The 25,891-nt window shown below is 40.9% G+C and overlaps 1 protein-coding gene across 1 annotated transcript in view; it reads right to left on the reverse strand.

Annotated features, from left to right (window-relative positions):
• ABCA13 (ATP binding cassette subfamily A member 13) overlaps positions 1-25,891 on the reverse strand; it is a 557,155-nt gene that overhangs the window by 348,783 nt on the left and 182,481 nt on the right. Inside the window, exons 29-31 of the mRNA XM_003797747.1 lie at positions 25,198-25,288; positions 13,366-13,542; positions 11,721-12,027 (exon numbers count right to left, since the gene is read on the reverse strand). Of these exons, the coding sequence (XP_003797795.1) occupies positions 11,721-12,027; positions 13,366-13,542; positions 25,198-25,288 (575 nt within the window). The remainder of the gene's footprint in view (positions 1-11,720; positions 12,028-13,365; positions 13,543-25,197; positions 25,289-25,891) is intronic.

Raw genomic sequence — 25,891 nt, forward strand, 5'->3', positions numbered from 1 at the left:
CATGGAAATTATTATCATGGGGCACTGTGTGATGTGCCCCCTAAGAAATCTGACAAGAGCTTTAGGACTCCAACCCTATGGGGACTGAATGCTGATGAAGCAACCAGACCCTGATTGAGGGCAACTAAGTCAGGAAGACAGGTCACCAGGATACAACCTCCTCCTCTACAACCAGAGAGTGGCTTCCAGACTGTGTGTTCTTCATCTCCTAAGAAGACAGCCCCTGTGGTGTCTTGGCAGTATATTGCACTCTCTCTCTTTCTTTCTCTGTATATACACATATATACATATGCATGTATATGTAATATATGTACATTTCTACATATATGCATGTGTGTACATATGTATATATCATATTTATGTATATTTCTTTGGTTTTCTTCTCCTATTTTTTGATTGCTTATAGTTTCATTTTTACTTTCTTCAATAACAATTGCTCTTCCATTTATGTTATGGTTTTTCACCCCTTTTTTCTCTTTTTTGTTTTATATCTCTCCTGTTTTCTCTTTATTGATAGAGATTTTTCTACTTTTCTCATCTTTTCCACATACAACAGCAAAGCTATCCCTTCCTCATACAACAGCTAATATATTCCTTTTTTTATCTTCTTTGTCTTATATAATTATATAATACATTTTTTGTTTTTGTTTTTGTTTCTTTTTCTTTTCTCTGGGTGCTAGGAAATCACAGCATTGGTCCATCTCACAGAGGTCATAAGCTCATTGTCTAAGGTTTCCTTCTGGCTTTGGCCTTGGGAAAAAAATATTGGCAGGTCCCCACTGCAATATATTGCTGAATTTTTAATTTGGGGGAGGGTTTGTTTTTCTCTTTCTATATTTGGCAGAGGTGGGGTCTTCCTTTTATGTGGTAGGGAAGGAGTGCCTGACGTTGATAGACTCATCCAACTCTGCTCCACAAAGTCCTAGAGTTCCAGGTATGACCATAGCAACCTGAAGAAGAACACCATTTCTCCTATTGCTCCTTCTCTGCTTTCACCTCCATCTTTTTGCTTTTTTCTTTTTCTCTTCTTTCTACCTTCTCACTCTTTACCCTTTTCTGCCTTTTGGCATCATACCAAAAGGCCACTAGAACACTTAACCTCTGAGACAAGCTAATGAAAAGTAAAGGATGTAGTAAAAAGGAAAAAATAGGGGAAGGAAGTGAATGAGAAGAAAAGACACATGAGGAGGAACCAAAAGAAAACTTCTGAAATGAAAAACCAGAATAGAGCAGCACTCCCTCCCACCCCTCAGAAGGAATGATAAGGCTGTTGCTGCAGAGGATTCTACCAATAAAGAATTAATTAAAATAACAGAAAGGGAATTGAAAAAATGAACAGCAAAGGCAATGAAGAGAAATAAAGATAAATTGAAAAAGCGGCACAAAATAATGGATGAAAGATGGAAAATATAGAAAGGATATGGTGGTACTTAAGGAACTGAAGGAGTCAACCAAGGAATTTAAAGATGCAGTGGAGAATGTCAATAACAGATTAGAAAATAAAGAAGAAAGAAATTCAGAGCTAGAGGATAAAGCTCTTGAGCTAACTTAGGTAGTTAAAAAGAAAGAAATCATAACATTCACTCAGAGAATTGTGGGACTCCACAAAGCATTCAAACATACAAATTACAGGGATCCCTGAAGGGAACGAAGAATACCCCAATGGAATGGAAGCCTGACCAGAGGATATAATAAATGCAAATTTCCCAAGTTTCACCAAAGATTCCCAAATCCTCCTTTTATAGTGATATCAAACCCCAAGCCATCTCAACTCAAACACAGCATCTCAAAGACACAATGCAATGAACCTGTCCAAAGTCAAGACAAAATTTTGCAAGCAGCCAGGAGTGAGTGCCAATTGACCTACAGGGGAGGATCGATCAGGGTGACAATAGACTTTTCAGCTGAAAATTTGCAAGCCGGAATAGAATGGTCATCTACCTTTAACCTTCTTAAGGAGAACAATTTTCAGCCCTGAATTCTGTATCCCATTAACTAAGCTTCAAAATTGATGGAGAAATCAAATCTTTAACTGATATGCAAACACTGAAGAAATTCACCACACCTAGACCAGCTCTACAGGAAATACTTAGACCTATTTTCACACTGACCATCATAACACCCCACCAGCAAAGTAAACACCCAGAAACTAAAGCACAAAACCTAGCTTCCACAATGGCACAAAAGATAAAACTAAGCAACAGACTTTCACAAAATAAGATGACTAGAGCTCTACCACACACATCAGTTCTCTTGATAAATGTTAATGGCTTGAATATCTTATTGAAGAGGCACATGCTGGCTGATTGGATAAAAAAGGACATGTCATCCATATGGTGTCTCCAGGAAATGCATCTAACTTTGAAAAACAAATCTAGACTTGATGAAAGGGATAGAAAACATTATTTCAGGGAAATGGAAACCAGAAAAAAGGGGAGGTCACAATCTTATTTTAAGATACAAGTGGATTTAAAGCAACTAAGTTAATAAAAACAAAGATGGTCATTTCATACTGGTCAAGGGTACAGTGTAACAACAAGATATTTCAACTCTAAATATTTATGCACCCAACTGAAATGCTCCCAGATTTACGAAACAGACCTTGATTAGTCTGAGCAATATGACATCACTTAACAACATAATAGCTGGAGACTTTAACATCCCTCTGGCAGAACCGAACAGATCCTCTAAACAGAAACTAAACAAAAATACAAGGGACTTAAATAAAATCCCTACAGAGGGACTTTACCTAACAAATGCAATCAGTGAAACCTGGTGTCTTGTACCCTCAATGAATCCCCAACAATAAATTAAAAAAAATTTTTTCAAAATAAATGTGACCCTACAATAAATTGGCTTAATAGACATATACAGAACACATCATCCCAAAGCTAAAGTAATATATGTTCTTCTCATTAACATGGAACATACTGCAAAATAGATCATATACAGACTACAAATCAAACTTCAAGAAAATTAAAACAATGAAAATTATACCTTGTATCTTCTCAGACTACAAGGAAATAAAAGTGGAACTCAATTCTAAAAAAAATTTTCATCCCTACACAAAGGCACAAAAATTAAACAAACTTACACTGCATGAACATTGGGTCAGGGAAGAGATAAAGGAGGAAATTGTTTGTTCCCCAAACAACAATATAGTCACAAGTTATCAAAACCTGTGGGACACTACAAAAGCAGTCCTATGAGGGAAATCTATTCCATTAGATGCCTACATCCACAAAACAGAAAGAGAGCATATCAACAACCTAATGAGTCATCTTAAGGAAATGGAAAAGGAAGACCAATCAAGTCCCAAGTGTAGCAAAAGAAAAGAAATAACCCAAACTAAATCAGCAATAAATGAAATTAAAAACAAATGAATCATTCAGAAAATTAATTAAACAAAAAGTTGGTTCTTAAAATAAATAAAATCAATAAAACTTTGGCCCGATTAACTAGAAACAGAAAAGTAAAATCTCTAATTAGCTCAATCAGAAATGCAAAAGGGGAAATAACAACAGATATCACAGAGATACAAGAGATTATCTCCAGCTACTATAAGAAACTCTATGCCCAGAAATTTGACAAGGTGGAGAAAATGGACCAATACCTGGAATCTCATCCTGTCCCCAGACTTAAGCAAGAAGAAATACAACTCTTGCTCAAATCAATATCAAGCACTGAGATGAAGGAAACAAAAAATCTTTCAACAAAACAAAGATTCAACCTCACACCAGAATTCTATCAAACCTTCAAAGAAGAGCTTGTACCTATACTGCAGAAACTATTCCAAAACATTGAGAAGGAAGGAACCTTCCCCAGTACATTCTATGAAATGAATAACACCCTGATACCAAAACCATGAAGGACCCAACTAAAAAGGAGAACTGAAGACCATTTCACTGATGAGTATAGGTTCAAAATACTCAATTAAATCTTGGCCAATATATTACAGGTACACATTAAAAAATATATATACACCACAATTAAGTAATTTTCATCTCAGGGATGCAAGGTTGGTTTAACATACACAAATCCATAAATGCAATTCACCATATCAACAGAAGCAAAAACAAAGACCATATGATTCTCTCAACAGATGCAGAAAAAGCATTTGATAAAATTCAGCACCCTTTTCCTACAAGAACACTTCAGAAAATAGTATAGGTGGCACATTTTTTAACCTGATTGAAGCCATCTAAGACAAACCCACAGCTAATATCATACTGAATGGAGTAAAACTAAAAGTTTTTCCACTTAGAACTGGAACCAGACATGGTTGTCCTCTACCTCCACTACTATTCAACATAGTGCTGTAAGTTCTATCCACAGCAATCACACAAAAGAAGGCTATAAAGAGCATACAAATGGGGGCAGAGGAGGTCAAACTCTCACTTTTGGCTAATGATATAATCGTATAATTAGAGAATCCCAAAGATTCAATCACAAGACTCTTGAAAGTAATCAAAAAATACACTAACAATCACCTCAGGGTATAAAATCAACGTCCGCAAATCAGTAGCCTTTATATATGCCAACAACAGCCAAGTTGAAAAACTAATCAAAGACATAATTCCCTTCACATTAGCTTCAAAGAAAATGAAATATCTAGAAAAGAGAATTATGAAACCCTGAGAAAAGAAATAGAAGAACACATTCACAAATGGAAGAACATACCATGCTGCTGTCTGGGTAGAATCAACATTGTTAAAATGTCTATACTTCCCGAAGCAATCTACAGATTCAATGCAAACCCAATTAAAATACCAACATCATACTTTGAAGAACTTGAAAAAATAGTTCTTCATTTCATATGGAATCAGAAAAAAACCTTATAGCCAAGGCAATTTTTAGTAATAAAAACAAAGCCAAAGGCATCACTCTACCAAACTTTGGCCTATATTAAAAGTCTAAGGCGATAGATCAAAACAGCATGGTATTGGCACAAAAATAGAGACATAGATATGTGGAATTGAATAGAAAATGAAGAGATTAAACTATTCTCTTCTAGCCATCTGACAAACCAAACAAAAGAATACCCTGGGGAAAAGAATCTCTATTCAATAAACAGTGCTGGGACAACTGGATAATCACACATAAAATACTGAAACTGGACCCTCACCTTTCACCATTTACAGAAATTGACTCAAGATGGATAAAAGATTTAAATCTAAGACATAAAATCATAAAAATCCTAGAAAGTGTGGGAAAAACTCTTGATATCTGCCTGGGGAAAGAGTTTATGAAGAAGTCTTCAGCTGCTATTGCAACACAAATATAAATGAATGGAACTTAATTAAACTGAAATGCCTCTGCACAGCTAAGGACACAACAATCAAAGCAAATAGACAATCTTTAGAATGGGAAAAGATATTTTCATGTTATGAATCTGACAAAGGTTTGGTAACTAGCATCTATAGAGAACTCAAATTAATCAACAAAAAAAGAGCAAACAATCCTATCTATCACTGGGCAAGAGACATGACGAGAACCTTCTCTGACAAAGACAGATGAATGGCTAACAAACATATGAAAAAAAAAATTCTCATCATCCCTAATCAACAGAGAAGTGCAAATCAAAACTACCCTGAGATATCACATAACCCCAGTAAGATTACCCCACATCACAAAAGTCCCAAAGTTACAGATGCTCATGTGGATGTGGAGAGAGGGGGACACTTTTACACTATTGGTGGAACTGCAAACTAATACAGCCTCTTTGGAAAGAAGTATGAAGAATCCTTAAAGAACTCAAATTAGACCTCCCCCCATTTGAACCCCTCAATCTCACTACTAGGCATCTATCCGGAAGAAAATAAAATCATCATTTTATCACAAAAACATCTGCCCTAGATTGTTTACTGCAGCTCAATTTTCAATCAGCAAGATGTGGAAACCACCTAAATGCCCATCAACTCAGGAATGAATTAACAAATTGTGGTCTAGTATACCAAGGAATACTATTCAGCCATAAAAAGGATGGCAACTTTACATCTTTTGTATTTACCTGGATGGAGTTGAAACACATTCTTCTCTAGTAACATATCACAAGAATGGAAAAGCAAGTATCCAATGTACCCAATACTAATATGAAGCCAGTGGATGATCTAATTCATGCCCACAGAGGAGATAAATTCTTTTTAATTCAAGTTGGGGGAAGGGGAAATGAGTGATGGGAAAGAGGGGAGAGGAGAAGATTTGGGGTGCTCCCACTTAATGGTCACAATGTAGGGATTTATGGCACACATTTTGGATGCAGGGCACAGCTAGAATTGGGACTTTACCTAACAAATTCAAATATTGTGACCTGAAATTTAAAAAAAAAAATTGTCATCTCCAGCCATCAGTCACTAAACATACACCCACCTCCACATGCCCATCAAAATACCGCACACATTTCCAAACTCCTACACATCTCAGTGAAGAACCACCACCGAAATCTGAGCTCAGATTAGGATGTAAGAAAACATGCCAAGCTTTCTAGCACCATGGTGTGAAATGGCAGCCCAGTGACCAAGGCTCCCGGCACAAAGTGCTTAAAAGTAGCAAGTGGCAATTAATTGGAGGCATGAAGGGCATATTCAGACAACAAGAGGCCTCCAGAGAAATAACTCACCCTATCTGAGTGGCAATTTCTTCAGCTGTACTTACAAGGTACTTAGAGGATAAAGGAGATGATTTTTGAAAATGTGATAGAATTTTAAAAGAAACATGATTATTGCTGCTGTTGAAAAGAATGTTTAGAAATTGAATAAATGATTCCTGAGGTTTTAATAAGACACCATCCTCCTCCATCCAGAAGGGAGATTAAGTATGTACAAGCTGTGAATGACTAGAAAATTTAGTGAGGACACTGCAACAATCAAACTTTAGCCATACAATGGTTAACTATGTAACCTAACTGTATTACCCTCCTACGAGTCTGAAATTTAAAAAACTAAATGTAAAAGAAAAGTAAATTTAATAAAGCTCTTTCTTCTACTTCCCACCAAAGTTTGAGACAGGACAAGGCTTAGGAGAGGGAAGAGGGCTTTCAGCACTCTGAGGGTTATCAGGAATGAGATTTTCTGCTGAGAACCATAGCCTTTGACTGAAAGAAGAGAAAGGTATGTATAAGGTTACGTGCAGGAGAGCCCAAGGAAAAGAAATAGAGGAAGTGTATAAAATGCTCTGCCTGGTCTGTGGAGGATCAAACTGACTTTTTCTGAAAGAAGGAATTTAACATTTCAAGAGTGAATCGCTGTCACCTCTTCACTCTTCACTTCACCCAAGATGCAGCAGCATCCGCCGGATGCACCAATTCCCGGGAGCAGGGCCATCACTCAGACAGACTCAGGGCACTCCATTTCTGCTTCTCCTGGACCCAGCCCAACCAGGGTCCTGTGACTTGAAGCAGCCAAGAAGCAGTAGAGGAAAAAACAGGTGCCCTTTCCAAGACATACTCCTTCTGCATATCAAACAATTCTAGAGGTTTGTTGTACTTTTGTTTTCTGAAAACCTTTTCAGTAAGTCAGCTTACTCTTTGAAGCAATACATTAACATCTGAAATCTTTATACTCATGAAGTATACCACAGTCCCAATCATAAGAACACCTGTGATAACTAACTGCCCATGGATCGTGGGGTCACAGAGCATTAATCTCACAAAGACCCATTCCCTACCCAACTCTGCAATCTCAAAGTAGCATTTCCCAATGCACGCCCCTCAAAACATTAGTTCCATTCTAAACAGTGAAATACTGTTAAATGAGTTTTGTTACCAAGGGTGAATTGCTGTGGTGGGTCCCTCCACTCATCAAGGTCTTTTGCCTTCAGTTAGTTACTCAAGGGCACGATTTCTCTCTCTCTTATACACTACCAGTTTTCCGGTTTTATTGGACTATTCTCATTAACACCCTGCATTAAAACGTGAGCAAAGGAATTTGGGAAAGAATCTCCCCAAATTTCCTTATACCTGCTGGTCATTCCTTCCCATTTATAGCAAAACTCCTGAGAGATTTTCTGTCTCCAATTCTCCTCCTTCAAGTCTCTCTTATGTCTGTCCACTGACAGTGACAACGTGACTGTCACTCTCACCACAGGACAGAAGTTGCTCTCTGAGAAGTCCCCACTGATGTGTGGACATGGCTGAGTCCAGCGGCCCAGGACCTGTCCTCACCCTGTTTTACCTGTGTGCCCCACAGGAGCACCCCCCTGCCCAGAGCCACCTCCTCTGCGTGGCCTCCACAACTCCACGCTTGGTAGGTTCCCCTCCTGCCTCGGTGAAGCTTCTCATTCTGCTCTTCTCCCAGCCTCTGTGGAGGGGCTTCAGACACGCCCATGGCTTCCTTTGTCTCTCTATCTCTGGTAATACTGTCCAGTCTCAGAGTTCTAAATACCATCAAAATGGTGATGACTCTTAAATCAATAGGTCCACCTTGATCTCTCTAGCCTACTACAGAAATATGCTGATGTAGCATTTCCTGGGGTTTCCATGAGGCAATTAGACATGCCCCAGACTGAATTTCTATTCTTGTCCTCCAAACCTTCTCTGCTCACAGTTGTTCCTACCAGTTAGTTCCAGCAGTCCCATTACTTGGACCAAAACGAGGGAGTCTTCCTTGCTGCCTCTCTGTCATACCCTCCTACCCTCTTTTGGTAATTCTATTGCCCCTACTTTCCTGACGCAATCAGAATCCGACCACTTTTCACAACCTTCCCTGCCACCACTCTGACAGAAGCCACCCTCACTTCTCACCTAGGTTTTGACACCAACCTTCTAAATGTTTTCTTGGATCCCACACCTACCCCTACACACTCTGCCACACAACAGCAGCCTGAGCAAGCCTTTTACAATACGAGTCAAATGATGACATTCCTGCTTAAAACCTTCCAGCACAACCTCTTATGTCACTCAAGTCCCTGCAGCTACACCCTCTGTGGTCAGCTCTTTGAGTTCATCTCCTGTCCTCTCACCCTTGGTCAGTCTGCTCTGTGACCTTCCACACGCACCAGGCCACTCCTACCACAGGGCCTTTGCACTGGCTGTTCCTCTGGCCTAAAACACACTTTCCCCTGTGCCTCTGTGTGCCTCCAAGTCTGTGCTGAAAGACTTCCTGGCAGGGTCTGCTCCCCTCACAAGGCTCTCAGCCCTGCTCCTCCTATGCCTCCCCACCTGCCCCAGGAGGGACTCTTCTGCCTTCTGATAGTCAATGCATCGTTCTTCTTTATTGTATTTGTGGATTCTGCTTCCCTGGACTATTAATGCTGCAAGAGCAGGGATGTCCACCTGTTCCTTCACCAATTCACCTCAAGCCTAGAAACTGACAAATAGTAGGTAAATGTCATTGAATAAATCCATAAATTAATGAACACGCAGTTCACTCTGTAGGCAGCAGGAAGCCACTAAAAAATTTTAACAAGTGCATTGTACAGTCTAAAGTGCACTTAAAGATTTTTTCCTCAAGTGTCGTGAGTTCTTGAAAGATCTTAGATTGCCTCAGTCAAGGAAGTGACTAAACCCTCCAGAAAGGGAGCTGTTTGAAAGTGGACACAGAGAAGGCTGTACAACAATGAGAGGTCTAAAGATTTAAGGGTTTCAAAGCACTACAATATTTCTTCACCTTTCTCAAAGAAGTGAGACAATATTTCTGAGTTGTTTTGTACTATCCCACAAATAGATCAAGAGAAGTAATTCCACACATCACACCTGGGTGTTGCACTACCTCCAACTTCCTAGGCACAAATGTTTCTCGTACATAATAATTTGTCTTCAAGGGGTGAAAAAGGCACATCTCCATCCATCTCAAAGTCTCCCTGCCAACCCTCTGGCAATGTCTGCCAACCAAGCACTGTGGTCAGTAGGAATGGGAAGTCAATTGGTCAGGCCATCTGGTCATCCATTGACACATTTGCAGGACGTAAGTTGTGTTTCCCACCATGACTTCCTGGGAAGCAGCCTGAGTCGGGGTGGACAGAGGAAACCCCTATCTTCCTCCCGTGAGCAGGAGCAGAGGGATTTCTCTCTGTCCCACTCACATAAACTTGCTCTCTTCCACAGGTAGAGGCAGAATAAAACTGTCAAAGGGAGACTTTTCTTTTTTGAGATTCACCTTTAAAGAAAATAGCACCATAAAATGTTAACTCTCCCAGCGCCTCTCACTCCCGGGTGCTGAGTCGGTGCCACAGCTGTGCAGGGCTCCCTGTGTTGGGATCCCCCTGTGCTGGGCTCTCCCTGTGCAGGGCTCCCCCTGTGCTGGGCTCCCCTGTGCAGGGCTCCCCCTGTGCTGAGCTCCCCCTGTGCTGGGCTCCCCCTGTGCAGGGATCCAGCGACAGCAGCCGTTTTCTCAGTCACTGCTCTCAGGTTCTCACCTCCGAGCAAAATGCCTTACGGACAGAAAATCACTGGCTGAAAAATGTTCAAAGCCAAAAATATCATCCCTTTGAGAAGAAAGAATAGCTTTCATTTTACAAAGAAGGAGGTTAAGAGGCTTACCAACAATCTGATAATGAGGCAGTCCCTGGGTGAAAATGACACTGGGCTTCCTTCTTCCCATCCCTTTGTTCTCTGCCCCACAGGATGATACCTGAGAGAAGCTCAATCAGGCAGCTTTTAGCACATTTTCTTCCTATAACACCATCTTCATCAAAGATATACTGGCAGGCTACTATGTATGAGTCACAGCACTAGACAGGAAGGTGGGGGGGTGAGGCATCAAGGCACCTGTCCTGCAGATGTGGGCCCCATCACCCCCGAGAGGCAGCCCACCTTCTGCGTGGTGGTACCCTGCTCCACCCAGTCAGGGTGGGGACATACCATCACCTGCAGCGTCTCATGGAAGGAGCACCTGTCCCTGTTCTTAGAGCCCTCGAGCCTGTCCCTTTAGGAACCTCACATTCAGCCACTTACTTCCTAGGTGCTTTTAAGAGAGCTCAAGAAAGCAATACCAATACCCAGAGCCAGCATGTAAGGACTGCAAACGACTTGCATTACCCAGAGCCGCCTGTGGCAGCAGGGTGCTCACGGGACGGCATCATCTATCAGGCAGCCCACAGCAGTGTGGCTTGTGCCCTATGACGTGCTTTGATGCCCCCCACCCCACCCAGGTGTCCAAGCTCACCCTCACAATCGCTGAGCCCCAGTCAGACCACAGCCATCTCCTCTCCACCTGGCCTGGCCTCCCCAGCAGCTGCTCTGATGTTATTGGGGCTTCTCCGACTCTTCCCATCAGGCTGAGCTGCTCTTTCCCCACACAGATGTCACCAGTCAAATCACACAATCTAACTGCTGTGAATCTCACATCACACCATGAGTACCTAAGCCAAGACCAAGGCCTCTGCGGAATCCCTCTCCACTCTGCGCAGCACACTGCCTGGATTCTAAGGATTTCCACTGAAGAAGAAAGGACCTGCTCAGTTTCCCCAGGTTCATATGGGGGGACCCTTTGCAGACACGCACAAGCCCTTGCGTGTATTATTCCTCAAATTTATTCCAAAGGTACTTAGACTATAGATGCCTGATGTCAAATTCACATTATCTCAGTCATTGAATTTCTTAATCTTCTACCTAAATAGTTCAAGCATGAACTTTAAGAAATTCAAAGGGGGGATGGGTTTTCTTAAGAAATGCTCTTTGGAATGACCACAGGAAAAGAAAAACAAAGTGTTTCTCCCACTCATTTTTCTGAACACGAACCATCTCGCCACAGGTGGCCCCTGAAGGGCGTGTGGCTACTCACAGGTCGCTGGTGTGGCAGGGGTAGGGAATCCCTTGCGTCTGCGCTGGGGGCTCCGGAGCTTCCTGCCCAGTCTGCACTGAAATGATGGCTCTTTCGATCATGTCTTGCAGTGGGACAAAGATGTAGTTGTATTTGAACCCACTGGCTGGTAGACTCTGAGGATGGAACTTCCAGGAAGGGTTTTTCACCAAGTCTGTTCTCATGCTGTATAAGACACTGGTCCGAATTGTGTATGTGACGTGGGGAGGTAGTTTGGGGGTCTCTGATCTGAAGTTCTTTCCTAATATGGAACTGTTGAATATGACACCTAATGGCAGAAAGAAAAGAAAAAGAAAAAGGAAGCATCATCACAACTTAAGGAGTGGTTCACACCACACCATGTCTGCACTGAGTCAGATGGAGAAGCTGGTGGGACCATGGGCATGGCACCGCTCCGCACCTTCTATGGGAGCCTGGCCTGAAGGGGGACAAATCCAGTCACACGGGCAGTCTGTGGTGAGCTTGAACAAAGACCTCCTAGTTCCTGGCCCAGTGTTGTTCTCTATTTAATAAAATCATGTAATAGTGTCATCAACACAAAAATTACTTGTTTGGTATTTTTTGCAGGACTTTAAAAATTACATAAGGCTGTTCAAATCATTGAGCATTTCTTCTCTTGAGTTGCAGATAGAACTCAGTGGGCAAAGTCCATCTGTTTGGGGTTACTTGCCATTCATAATTTAAGTATATAGATTCTGTTTTCTGACACATGGGTTCTTTGAATTTCATGCATAATTTCTACTATGGGCTGAATTGTTCCCTCCACCCTCTGACAAATTTATATGTTGAAGTTCTCAGCCCATGCATGTCAGAGTGTGACCACATGCGGAGATAGCATCTTTAAATAGTAATCAAGTTAAAATGAGTTCTTTAGGGTGGGCTCCCATTGTATACAATGGTGTCCCGGTAAAAAGGGGAAATTTGGATGCAGAGACATAGAGGAAGATGCCGTGAAAACACACAGGGGGAAATGGCAGATTGGGGCCAACGAGAGACTTGGAGAAGACCCTTCCCTCACACTCTCCAGGAAAGACCAGGGGTATCTTGACCTTGAATTTCTAGCCTCCAGAACTGTGAGACAATAAATTTCTGTTGTTTATGTCTTTGATACTTTGTTACAGCAGCTCAGCCAGCCAATACAAAACCTTAATAACAAGTAATTAAATGTTTACTCGAAAAAAAGATCAGAGTACACATCACATTTATCTTGACTAGGTGAAGAATTCATAATGGAGTTGAATTGACTAATGTCTTTTCACTCAACTGGGATATCAAGATACTATGATAAAATAAAGGTGACAGAGGAAATTAGAGTATGACTTTAATCAGGAAAAATACAATTTATCATGTGAGATTTAACCATGACATGATACTATGAAGTAGTGAAGCCAGCCGCAGTGAATGACAAAAATGCCATTAGTGATTATGGCACAATGAACATCTTTTCATTAGCTCAATACAAGTATTTTGCTTTATTTTATGTTTTATCTGCAGTGGACTTCTTTGTTTTCTGAGCCACCATAAGGTATGTTTCAGGAGAAACACAAAAACTGACAACACAGTTGAGCTGCCCCTTTGTAAACACATTTTTTCATCGAGTACTTACTGGCCAGGAAGTTGTTCTGCTGCATGAGTTCGTGTGCTCTCCTCTCCAGGGCGTCCACAGACTCCACAGCCTGGAAACGGTTCAACACCACGCAGGAGGAGAGATTGACCAGCATGCTGCCCAAGAGGCGGAAGCGCCCGGCCCCCGGGTGGTTAAGCATCTTGTCCAGCACCCCTCCTGAGGAAAGCAGAGTAGGAGGACAGGTCACTTTGTCCTCACACCAGTGCTTCCTGCTCACAGAGCAGAGATGGCACAAATGGATGTAGGTGTGAACACAAACACCTTCACAAAAAAATTGCTCCACAGTCAAAGTTGGTTCACATGCAACATTTGCCACTTCCTCGCTGAGTATAAACTCTCTCATTGTATAGCCCTTCTCTGTGATGCTGAGACTTACATGTAAGTGAGAAGAAAGCAGTTACAACACAAAGGGTGACACTGCAGACCAAAGGGATGTCAGAAAGTGGAGCAGGTGGCACCACAAACAGAAGAAGGGAACCTCTACAAGTGGCAGGGAAGGCTCTCACGCAGAGCTCAGGAGAGTTTCTGGGGGGAAAAAAGTTTATGTTCCAACCTGGAGTCAAGTAATCCTAAAAGAAAAAAAAAATGCCTTCCCTGAAGCAGCAAGCATTTGGCGAAAGTCATTTCATAACATTAATTTTGCAAAACCAATTATCAAGAAGTATTGACATTGAGGAAACCAAATCCTTGCTCAGCCTCTGTCCTAGATCTGTGCATTTGAAATGAAAGTATAGCCTCAATTTAGACCAAAGCGGGCAACATCTTGACTGTGGGTGTGGATCACAAGCATGTTTCTAGGGCACAACACCGAGGATGTCTCAATATTTTCACTCTCAGATCGCAAAGGAGCTGGAAGAAGCAAGTGCTGGAGAGTAAGGCAGGATGAGAAGAATCCCCAAACCCCGAGAGGGACAATGACATGGGACCCCTGAGTCCACGGGAGCAGAGTGCTGGGGAGTAAGGCAGGATGAGAAGAATCCCCAGAACCCTCAGAGGGACAATGATACGTGATCCCTGTGTCACTGGGGGAAGAGTGATGAGAATGGGTTGCTCAGGAGCCCCAGCAGGAGATGCCGTGGATGCCAGGAGTAAGTGGGACGAATGTGCCTCCCCCTTCCATGGTGCATGAAGTAACAGTTCTGTGTGGCTATAACTTCTAAGAAAGTTGCTCATCTAGTCAGCATGATGTTCATAACAGAGAAGACATCTCCACCCGCCCCAAGCTCTAGATCTTATAAAGATGTAGACAGAGTCTTTCCTTTTTTTTTCCTTATTGTTCAGGACCTTATAAAGAAAATAAAAGAATTGAGGAGAATTGAACACACCTGGAAACATACTGACATGGTTTAGACACTCACAGTGTGTGCAGTATCACACAGCAAATGTGAAACTGTACAGACAAAATCACAGGTCCGGAAAACTGTCAGTCACCAGCCATCGTTTTCATGGCTACAGGAGCTGTGCATCTAGTCTAACCTAGTGGGGGACCTCAGCTTCTGACATGTCGTCCTCTCATAAGGGAATGAGGTTATGACTAGCTCCCACCCAACCCCAAATCTATCAGACTGACCATAACTGACCACCGGGAAATACCATTTCAGAAGTAATGCGGGTAAGATTGGAATCTTCCAAGACACAGCTCACAATATACATGACCTTCATCATTTTTTAGCACCATTTAATTTTACAGAAGAATGTTATATAATTTGGAGCAAGTGTTGATTGGCTAACATTCTGGTGCTGTGTGTACTATTTTGCTCTTAAGCACATGAGTGCATTCTCTACAATCCACACAAGACCTCCAAAATGAGCACTCACTGAAGCTCAGAAACACCCCAGGGAATGGAAGTTCCCCAGGTGTGCCTTCAGTGTCAACCCTTGACTTTGTCTTCTCATCAAGTCTGGGGGCAGCTCCTGCCTTCAGGCCTCGTCACCTGCCTTCCATTGTATGGTGACAAACAAGGATCTGTCCCTGCTCCCACTGGCCCTGCTGCATCCCACTGACCTCTTGAACGCTCTAGACTGTCCCAGCGACAGTCAGCCTTTCTCTGAGCCCACTGCCATCCTGCATCCCAGCCACGAGTGAACCTGCCCTGCCCTGGGTGTTTGTCCCAGGACATGGCCCTCAGTCTCCACTAAGGGCTGCCTCCATCTCTCACACTCACTTTCCTCCTCAACTTAGCTCCTCCCTGTTCCAAGATCCTCTTGACATTCTAGGCTTCTGGACTGAGACTGGGTTTTGCTTTCTTGGCACCCTGCCTACGCTCAAAGGACAGCTTGGGTCTATGCACCGAGGGTCAATCCCAAATGAGAAATTGTATCAAGATCTTTCCCAAGACTTTGGGAAATTCGTTTAACATGTGTTGGCCTGAACTTCCTCCCTGGTAAGAAAGAATCATTTCCATCCACCAATTCCAGGGCACTGAAAACATGTAGGATTTCAAACTTCAAGCAGTGCCAGATGGTTCTGCCTCTCCATGTTCTGGACCTGCATTGTTTCTCAAAGAAGGTCATGATTTGTTATTGTGAACAGCTGTTAGCAAGTTCCAGTAATTCCCAGATCTCAGACTAAGAAGCAAGTATGAGAAATTCAGGATGGATTTCAGGTAATTTTAAACTTTTGCTAAGTATCTACAGTAATAATGATGTGGCATGATCACGTGTCAGGCACAATTCTGGGCACATTTATATATCATCTCATTTAATTCTTACGTTTGTAAGGAAATGCTTGTGGTACATTCATTTTCCACTGTAGGAATTAAGGCACAAAAGGATGAGAAACAAGTGAGCTTCAAAACCATGATTCAAACAGATGCCATCTAGCTTTGGAGTTACAAATGCCGTATGATGCAGTTATACTGGGTAGGACTACAGGAAACTGGTACTCAATGTATGTCAAAAATACCCACACACTGGGATGTTTAAGCAATGCCGTTTGAGAAGAATGGAGGGGCAGTCCCAGCACTGCCTGCACTTTGAAATCCTACATGTTTTCAGTGCCCTGGAGTTGGTGAACGGAAACGATTCTTTCTTACCAGGGAGGAAGTTGAAGCCAAGACATGCTAAGTGAATCTCCCACACATCTTTGGACAACGGAGCTGGATCTTAATGTACTTTCTCATCCAGGCTTGGCCCCTGCTGTAGAGCCTCAAGCTGCCTTTTGAGCTCAGTCAGGGTGCCAACACTAATCCAAAGAACTGAGTTCCTGGTTCCACCAAATATTGAAAGAGCCAGTCTCTAAGCCTCTGTTTTATCATCTGGATTTCAGAAGGAATAAAAATTTCATTACTGTTTCCCAGGACATATCAATGGGGAAAAAAGGATACAAAACTATTTAGCAAATGTTTAAGCAAAAGACCAGTTAACCATTGCCATTAGAAAGAACACACTCCTTCTCAGAGAAACATACCATTTTCTCTATTTCCTTCTCTGAGATTGTACCGCGTCTCCGACACAGCCCTTGGCTGGTGACTCCAGCATGCAGCTGTGACAGAGCTGTGCGACAGAGCTGTGCAGAGGAGAACTTCTCCAGTGTTCCAACCCAGGGAGAAGGGGTGAGGTGGGGTGTGCAAGGAGAAGACAGTGACCCTGGATGGGTTTTAGAAGGTGAAATTCTGTGAAATAACTGATTGTTTGAAAAATTTATATTTTATTTGACTACTCCTCCTTTGTGCTAGTATGAAATTATGTCTTATTTTGCTAATACACTGCCTAGAACCTGCTATAAATGTTGATGTATCAGAATCTAGATGTGTCACTTCTGCTGTGAAATGCTACTCTGAGGGGTGGTCTTTATGGTTTGCAGTGGTTGTGATGGCAACTCCCTTAAGGATGCTGTAGTTATCTAAACATTGTGGGCATAAGGCTAGGCTTGCATATTCTTGTGTGCAATAATTACCCTGGGAGCCACCACCAAAAAGCAAGACCCATGAGAGGCATGTAATGGGCAACCCAGCTTGGGGGTGTAGGAGGGTCATAGTCTCCCTACTGTAGCTGCTACAGGGGTACAAGGCCTGGGGCTGCAGAGCCCATATCACGTGTCTGGCAGCTCTACTATTTATCCCATGGTTTACATTGGAAGTTATTTAATCTGCCAAAGTTTCAATTTCCTTATCTGTAGGATATAAAAAGCAAAATTGCCCATGGAGCTGTTAAAATTAAATGAAGTGTGTATATCTATATATATACACACACATATCTGCATTATAACCTGATTGCTATAATATATATGTATATGTATCTGCTATAACTTGATCCTAAAATTAAATAAAGTTTATACACACACACACATACATATCTGTATTATAACCTGATGCTATAATAAGGGCTTACTGCATGCTATTATCATCTTTCTAACTGCTAACTCATTATCTTTATTTAATTCCGTTGCATGAAACTAAACAGAACAACTAGAAAATAAAAGACCAAAAAGTGTACTGTGTACTATGGGAGGATTTGTGTGTGTGTGTGTGTGTGTGTGTGGTGAATTGGAGATTGTTAAATTTCACGGTCTGGGGCAAACTGGGGGCATTTTCATATTGTGTTTTTATATTGCTGACCATTTGTCACTTAGAATGTGTTGCTCCATAAGCTTGCCTAGTAAGCATGGTTAGAGGATTTAACTGTATAATTCCAGGTGTGAAGTGCAATAAAGAGTTAGTTGGGGCTCGGCGCCTGTGGCTCGAGCGGCTAAGGCGCCAGCCACATACACCTAAGGTGGCGGGTTCGAATCCCCAGCCCGGGCCCGCCAAACAACAATGATGGCTGCAACCAAAAAATGGCCAGGCGTTGTGGCGGGTGCCTGTAGTCCCAGCTACTTGGGAGGCTGAGGCAGGAGACTCGCTTGAGCCCAGGAGTTGGAGGTTGCTGTGAGCGTGATGCCATGGCACTTTACCCAGGGGGATAGCTTGAGGCTCCGTCTCAAAAAAAAAAAAAGAGTTAGTTGGCCTAGGTACAGTGTAGCTTTCGTTGTCTTCCAGGGTAAAAATCAAAGCTGCTCTAAGAATGCCTTAAGAATGCTTCTGAATCATTTATATAATTGGGACACACACACACACACACACACACACAGAGTCATGCTGCTTGACTATTGTTTCTAGGGAATAGGTTTGTAAACCTGGATAGCTATTGTACTGAACACTGTAGATAGATGTGACATGATGGGAAGTATTTGTGTATCTAATATACACAAACAAAATATAAACATACCTAAACATAGAAAAGGTACAGTAAAAATATTTCTGAAAAATTAATAAATGCTACAACTATACAGAGCACTTCCCAGGAATGAAGCTTTCAGGACTAGAAGTTGCGCTGGGTGAGTCGGTGAGTGAGTGGTGAGAGAAGGTGAAGGCCCAGGACATCACTGTGCACTGCTGTAGATGTTATAAGCCCTGCATATGGAGGCTACACTAAATTTACAGAAACAAATTATTGCTTCAACAATACATTAACCTTACTAATTGTGACCTTTTTAATTTATCAACTTTTAATCTCTTTTAATTTTTTGACTCTTTCATAATAACACAGCTTAAAATAAAAACATATTGTATTGCTGTACAAAAATAGCTGTATTTTCCTCCTTTATATCATTATTCTGTAAATTTTTTTATCTTAATTTTTTTGTTTGTTTTTACTTTTTAAAAATTTTGTTTAAAAGTAAGATACAACCACACACATTATCCTAGGCCTATACAAGTTCAGGATTATCAATATCACTGACTACCACCTCCAGATTTTGTGCCCTGGAAAGTCTTCACAGGTAATAAGATGAATGGAGCTGTCATCTCCTATGACAACAATGTCTGAAAGTCCTGCCTGAGGCTATTTTATAGTCATTTTTAATAATAATAATGACAAATGCATTTTAAATTAATGATTTAAAAGCACAGTATAGTAACTACATAGACTAGCAATATTTATTATCATTATCAAGTATTATGCATTGCAAATAGCTGCATGTAAGATCCTTTGTATGACAGGCAGCCCAGTGGGCTTGTTTACACCAGTAGTACCATAAACATGAGTAACGCTTTTGCTACAAAGTTATAACAGCCATGAAAGTTACTATGCATTAATTAGAAATCAGAAAAGCAACTACACAAAAACTCACTGGGTCTCAGGATACTGTGCAGATCTTCTTCCTTTGAGAAGAAAGCAACAATATCCCTGGGGGCGTAATACCATAGTTTCCACACAGTGAATTAAACATAAAAATAAAATGTGTTCCAATATTAATTGCATGACCTATCACTTTGGAGACCTGGAGTGCTCACCTAACCCAAAGGCATGAGGGGCAGTGCTGTGAGAGAACAGGATGCAGGGGGCAGCACACAAGTGGATAAACCCATCATGAGAGGGCTGGAGCCACAGCTCACCAGTCTTGTGGGAACACTCTGTCTCATGCAATATGGAACAAAAGATGGACTGGCAGAAACGACACAGGGCCCGTGGAACAGGAGGCATGGGAAAGACACATAGGCCTACTTTAGTCTGGAAGGGCAACAGAAATAATGAGCTTCACATACACATAAACACAAAACAGCATTTCATAAAATTCTGCAAAAATTTGGGGACAAGTTCCAGGTAACAGTAAAGGTTGTTCCCTAATCCACATATATACCTAAGGACCCGAGATGTGGCAGGCAGTAGCCAAAACAGACTAGAGGATGTGAAATTCCAGTGCATCCAACCCACAAAATTATTTTTAACAAATGATTCCATCCTATTGCTCTAAATGAGTTTCTCAATCTAGGCATTGGAGACATTTTGGTCCATAATTATTTGTTGTGGAGGGCAGTTCTGTGCATTTTAAGATGTTTAGTAGTACACCTAGCCTCAATCTATTAGATGCCAATAGTATCTCACCAGCTGTGACAACTAAAAATATCTCCAACATGACCAAATGTCCCCTGGGGGACAAAATCACTCTTGATTGAGAACTATTGATCTCAACTGACTCACAAGAAGTTCCACTAATATCAACAGCTTACACTCAGGTTTTAGTGCCTCATTCATAACATCACTAATATTTAAGGAAACCTTCCAGCATGAAAAAGAGAACTCAAAATGAACAAATAGAAAATAATAACAATGATTAAAAAATAAATGAAAGTAAAAAATGATACTGTTTTTTAAAGAGAGGTAAAAATATCAAGGAAAACCTCCCTTCTTGGAAGGAAAACAGTACAGTCAAATTTATTTCTAGAATTTTCATTCATAATGTCTGGCATTTAATTAAAAAATACTTAGTTGGGCGACTCCTGTGGCTCCAAAGAGTAGAGTGCCAGCCCCATATGCTGGAAGTGGTGGGTTCAAATTGAGCCCCAGACCAAAAAAAAAAAAAAAAAATACTTAGTATTCCTGGAGATAAGACAGAATAACCAAAAAAAAAAAAAAAAAAGAGAGAGAGAGAGAAAGAGAGAAATAGACTTCTGAAAAAGATCTCCAAAAGACTCAAATATTATAGTTCATAACATACATTTCAAAAGTGTAATTATTGCAACTAAAAATTAGATTAAAGTAGGGCAAATTTCAGCAGAGAACTAAAAACTATAAAAATGAATTTTAAAAGGAAAATATAATATGTTTAATAGCAGATTAGACCCAGCTGAAGAGAGAACTAGTAGATTAGAAAACAGGTAAGAAAAAAATTCACAAACTGAAGCATAAAGAGAAAATAAAAGGTTGGACAACATAGAAAACGGTATCAGAAACATATGAACACTGTGAGAATTTTTAATCATGTTTAACTGGGGTGCCAGCAGGCAATCAGAAGCAGTGTTTTAAGAGATAGTTGTCAAGACTTCCCCCAAATGTCACTGATTCAAGAAGTGCTACAAAATCAAAACAGTATTCTCATCAAAGAAACCATGCCTGAGTACATCGTAATAAAACCACAGGAAGAAACAAAGAAAAAGAAAGGGGGAGAGGAGAGGAAGAGAGGAAAAAAGGAAGGGAAGGAACTTAAAGAGGAAAATATAAAAACTTCCAACATATTCTCAATAGAAGTGAAAATATAGCCTCAAAATACATGAAGTCTCAATAGACAGAACTTAAAGAAGAAATATACAAATCCACAATCATAATGGTAAATTCGAACGCACAAATCTTAATAACTGCTACAATAAGGAGACAGTGAGAATACACAGAATTATACCCAGAATTACAGAACTAGTATATGCAGCCACCAGAATTGACCACATGTGGAGACATTAAGTAAGTCGCAATAAATTTCACACAAATGAAATCATATTAACAGAACAGTCTGTGGCCACAGTGAAATAAAGCCAGAAATCAGTAACACAAAGATAAATTGAAAATCCTAAATATTCAGAAATTAAGCTATAGGCTTTCAAATTACCTGTATATCAAAACAAATAAATTACATTATATATTTAAAATATGTTTCATTGAATGATGACGAAAATACAACATATCAAAACTTGTGGAACGCTGCTAAGATCCTGCTCAGAGGGAAATGGATAGTCACGAGTCCAAGTTGGACAAGAAGGCCAAGTGGAAATCAACAATTTAATTATCCAACTCAAGAAGTTGCCACAAAAAAGGCAAAAAATCAAAGATAGAACCAATTAAAACAAAAGTAGAAATCAATGAAATAGAAAACAAACACAAACTAGAATAAACAGGACCAAATACCTGTATTGTGGAGTTTTTTAAAAGACTAATGAAGTTGATAACCATCTAATAGGACTGATCAAAGAGAGAAAAGACTCAAATTTAAATGACTAGTGATGAAATAGGGCATGTTTCCAAATATTCTTCAGTTATAAAAAGAAAAGATGTTGCTGAGTTACTCAAGAACTGTTATTGTCATGTCCTGCCCTCTTTCTCAGGATGACATTTGCAAATATGAACCCACAGAAACATGGCAATAAAGCAAAATGCAGAGAATGGACCCAGAAATCATAGTATCCAGTCCAGGAGAGCAGAGAAGAGAGAGAATTCCCAGGAAAGCAGCCGCCTGATGGTGATGGCAGGAGAGGGGGCCGCCCAGACAGGAGCTGAGAGAGAGTCCGGGCGGGGGCAGGGTGTGCATCTTCACAGACCAAGGCACTCACCCTGGAGGCATCTGTGGGCTCCTGGGGCAAGAGCAAAGGACGGAAGGTGTCAGAGCAAGAAAACATGAAGCTCCAGGAAAGGGGAAACCTTACAGAAACGGAAATGCCATTGCAATGCGTGGCTTGGCTCTGCATTGAACAATATTTGTCTAATAATAATGTTTCACGACAACCAAAATGGTCTTGTAACTACAGTGGGAGCAACTCTCAGGGAAACGATATGATACAAAACTACAGCTGCATCTTCCATAACAGGAAATCAATCGATACTTCCCATAACAAATAAACCAAGAAACACTACTATAGGTCCAGAAGAAACTACTAAACAAAGTAGAAGTAATTCAAATCAGGGAGTGAAAACAGAAGCAGGGGTTGGATTAGGGAACTCTTCCTTGGTTTGGAGGTAATATTTATGGATATGAAGAACCTTTGCCATGTAGTTACTTTTTTACAAATTATTACAAAATCACATGGACAGTGCAGTCATTTTTGAATATAGATATGCCTATGTTTACATAAGTACATATATAAATGTATCATAAAAAGAACCCCAAAACTTGTACAATAGGCTCAGCACCCGTAGCTCAGTGGTTAGGGCGACATGCACCGGGGCTGTGGTGGGCTGCTAAACAAAGAAATAAACGAAAAACATACCCGGGAATTGTGGTGGGCACCTGCAGCCCCGGCTATAAGGGAGGCTGAGGCAAGAGAATCGCTTAAGCCCAAAAGATTGAGGTTGCTGTGAGCTGTGACTCCATAGCACTCTACTGAGGTAACAAAGTGAGACTCTTCTCAAAAAAAAAAAAAAAAGCAAAGCTTGTACAATAGATATCTGTGGTGATAAGATTATGGGAGGGGAGGGCCCCCCCGGGTTATCTGTAATTTCTAATGTTTCTATAATAGACATATATGGTTTTTGTAATAATCAAAAAAATTTTAAACTTTTATAATGAATAGAACCATCAGCATGATTGGGTGAACGTTCTCAAGAATACATCAAAATAACTTCAAATGATCATTTTACACCCATCAGCACATACTCATTTTTGGATGAAGAAATGTATGTATGACCTAGGTTAAAAAAAATTACAAGGACACATGAGTAAGGTGAGTTAATTCTGCAACGAGGGAGTTCTAAAAGGAAATTTGCACCTAATCAGTGATCCATTCCCTCCCCACCCACTACCTAGCTGTGAAGAGCACCTGTGTCCACACAGCGCCTGCTCACAGAGGCTCTAAGTGTCTGTCAGATGGAAAATAACCACCATTCCCCACTGCTGATGACAGCAGCTCCAGGCTCTGACTCTGAAGCAAGAAGAAGGGAAGAGTCACGCCTCACAAATTTCAAAACTCCATGTGAATCCCATATTCTGAGTCCCAACATACTTGTAGGTCTAAACTTCTGGACTTTGGGGGGCTTTCCCCTTAATTTTATCAGAGAAGTTCCTATTCAGGAAAACCTACTCCAGAGTGGTACTACAGAAGATGGCCTAGAGGCTGGCGGAGGTACGGAGGCTTCCCAGGTGGGTATAGGTCAGGATTTGTCTTTGGCAGTGTTGGGACAGAGATGAGATGGTAAGAATCAGAATGATAGCAGGTCCTCCTTTTCAAATGCTCTGGGCTTCTGCTTACCCACAGGAAAATTCACTATTTTGAGTAAACAGTCTGCCATTGTTCCTCCTTTGCCAGCAAAAAAAAATAAATTTCCCTTTCCTTCTTCTCAAAGAAAAACAGAGAGAGAGGTAGTGGCCGTGTGTTACACAAACGTGACTGAAGTCCAGTGCTCACGATTCACACACTGAGACATCCATATTAACACCAGGACGACTGCAGATGCAAACTGATGGGGTCACCTGTGTTCCAGGCGGAAAAGCTCTCAGACCTATGTCAGCCCTTGATTCCCAACAACATAAGATGTGGACTCTGTCATAAAAACCTTAACTGTTTTAATTACTCGAAAAAATCATTTAAGGCCGTAACATTTATATTAAAATATTAACATTTTCCAAGTAGTAAATTCATCGAATTTCTTTTTCAAAAAAAGGAAGTATTATGCCTAAGGAAAGGTCTTGCTTTTCTCCAGCTCCTACTTCAAGCCGCTCTGAACCGCCTGACCCCTTCCTGTCTCCCATCCCCAGCTCCCTCCAGCTGGCTCCTCTCTGGTCAGAGAGCACAGTGCCATGAGTTGTACACGTCCTCATCCTCCCTCTGCACTACATGGGGGGACAGAATACTTCATGCCACTCTCCAGATTCTTACACGCAGAACTGGCCCTCCTAGTGTGTTCAGCAAATGTTTGTTAAACGTCCAAGTGAATTCATGGATTCATTGATAGAAGACATACAGTGTTTGCTGATTGATAGTTTTTTTTTTACTGAGCTCCACATTTTCAAATCAATACAACTGTTTTCAATTTACTGTTAACTCGGTAGTAGTAATTTTTCATAAACTTGCTTTGTAATTCACAATGTTCTTGTATTTGAGGAAGGCTTCCTGTTTAACTAAGCCATTTACTAGTCTAGCCCCAAATCAGCAAAATCAGAAAACTTCATGCACAGGCAAACTTTGGAGGGTATTTAGTTCAACCTTTTCATGTCACAGATAAGAAAACAAATTACAAGGGGAAAAATGACTTGCTGCAAGTCACGTGGCAACATCATGGCCCAAAGTAAGAACCCAAGTGGCAGAGCCAGCTGGGCCAGTGGACCCTAACAGGCCCCAGCACACGTACCATATATCTGGAGTTTTTCAGTGAGTTTGTTGACGTCAATGTGCAACTGGCTTTCTACAAAGTTTCTTATGAATTTATTTCTCAGGGCTTCCTAAAAGAAAATGATAGAGCTTAACAAAAATAATTACATCATTTCCTCTGACTAACACTTATTAGACTTATTCCGAGTTTCATCAGACAGAAGAAAAGACACATAAAGTGAACTTTTAAAGAAGTTCTAAGGCATCGCAGTAAATAATAAGGCATCATTTGGTTCGAACATGGATCTTGAAAAAAATTATAAAAATTTAGGTTATAATTGTAATGATGCATTAAACATGAAAACAAAGAATGAATTAACTTTTTGATAATATTTTTAATGGAACTACACATAGTTTGGTTACTCTTTACTTTCTGTAAGATTCTTTTCTTTTTACTTTCTTTCACATTATCTTTTCCACGGGTTACTTATAAAGAGGAGTTTACTGTTACCAAACACTGAGGAGGAGTTTCAGTACTTCCCAACGTTTCTCTTAATGTTCTGATTTTCAAATCATTGTCTTTGCAAACACCTTTCACTGCATCATCTGGGCCACTTCTCTGTCTCAGTATTGATGGTTCTAACTAACTTTGCCTCATCTGCCAGTGGGGCAAGTACCCCAGCGTTACTGTCATCAAGGTTTGCATCTGTCCTTGGCGGTTGGTTTGCATTTAT

This window comes from Otolemur garnettii, unplaced genomic scaffold, assembly GCF_000181295.1.
Source record: "Otolemur garnettii isolate 467f Iridium unplaced genomic scaffold, OtoGar3 scaffold00123, whole genome shotgun sequence".
NCBI classification, from domain to species: domain Eukaryota; kingdom Metazoa; phylum Chordata; class Mammalia; order Primates; family Galagidae; genus Otolemur; species Otolemur garnettii.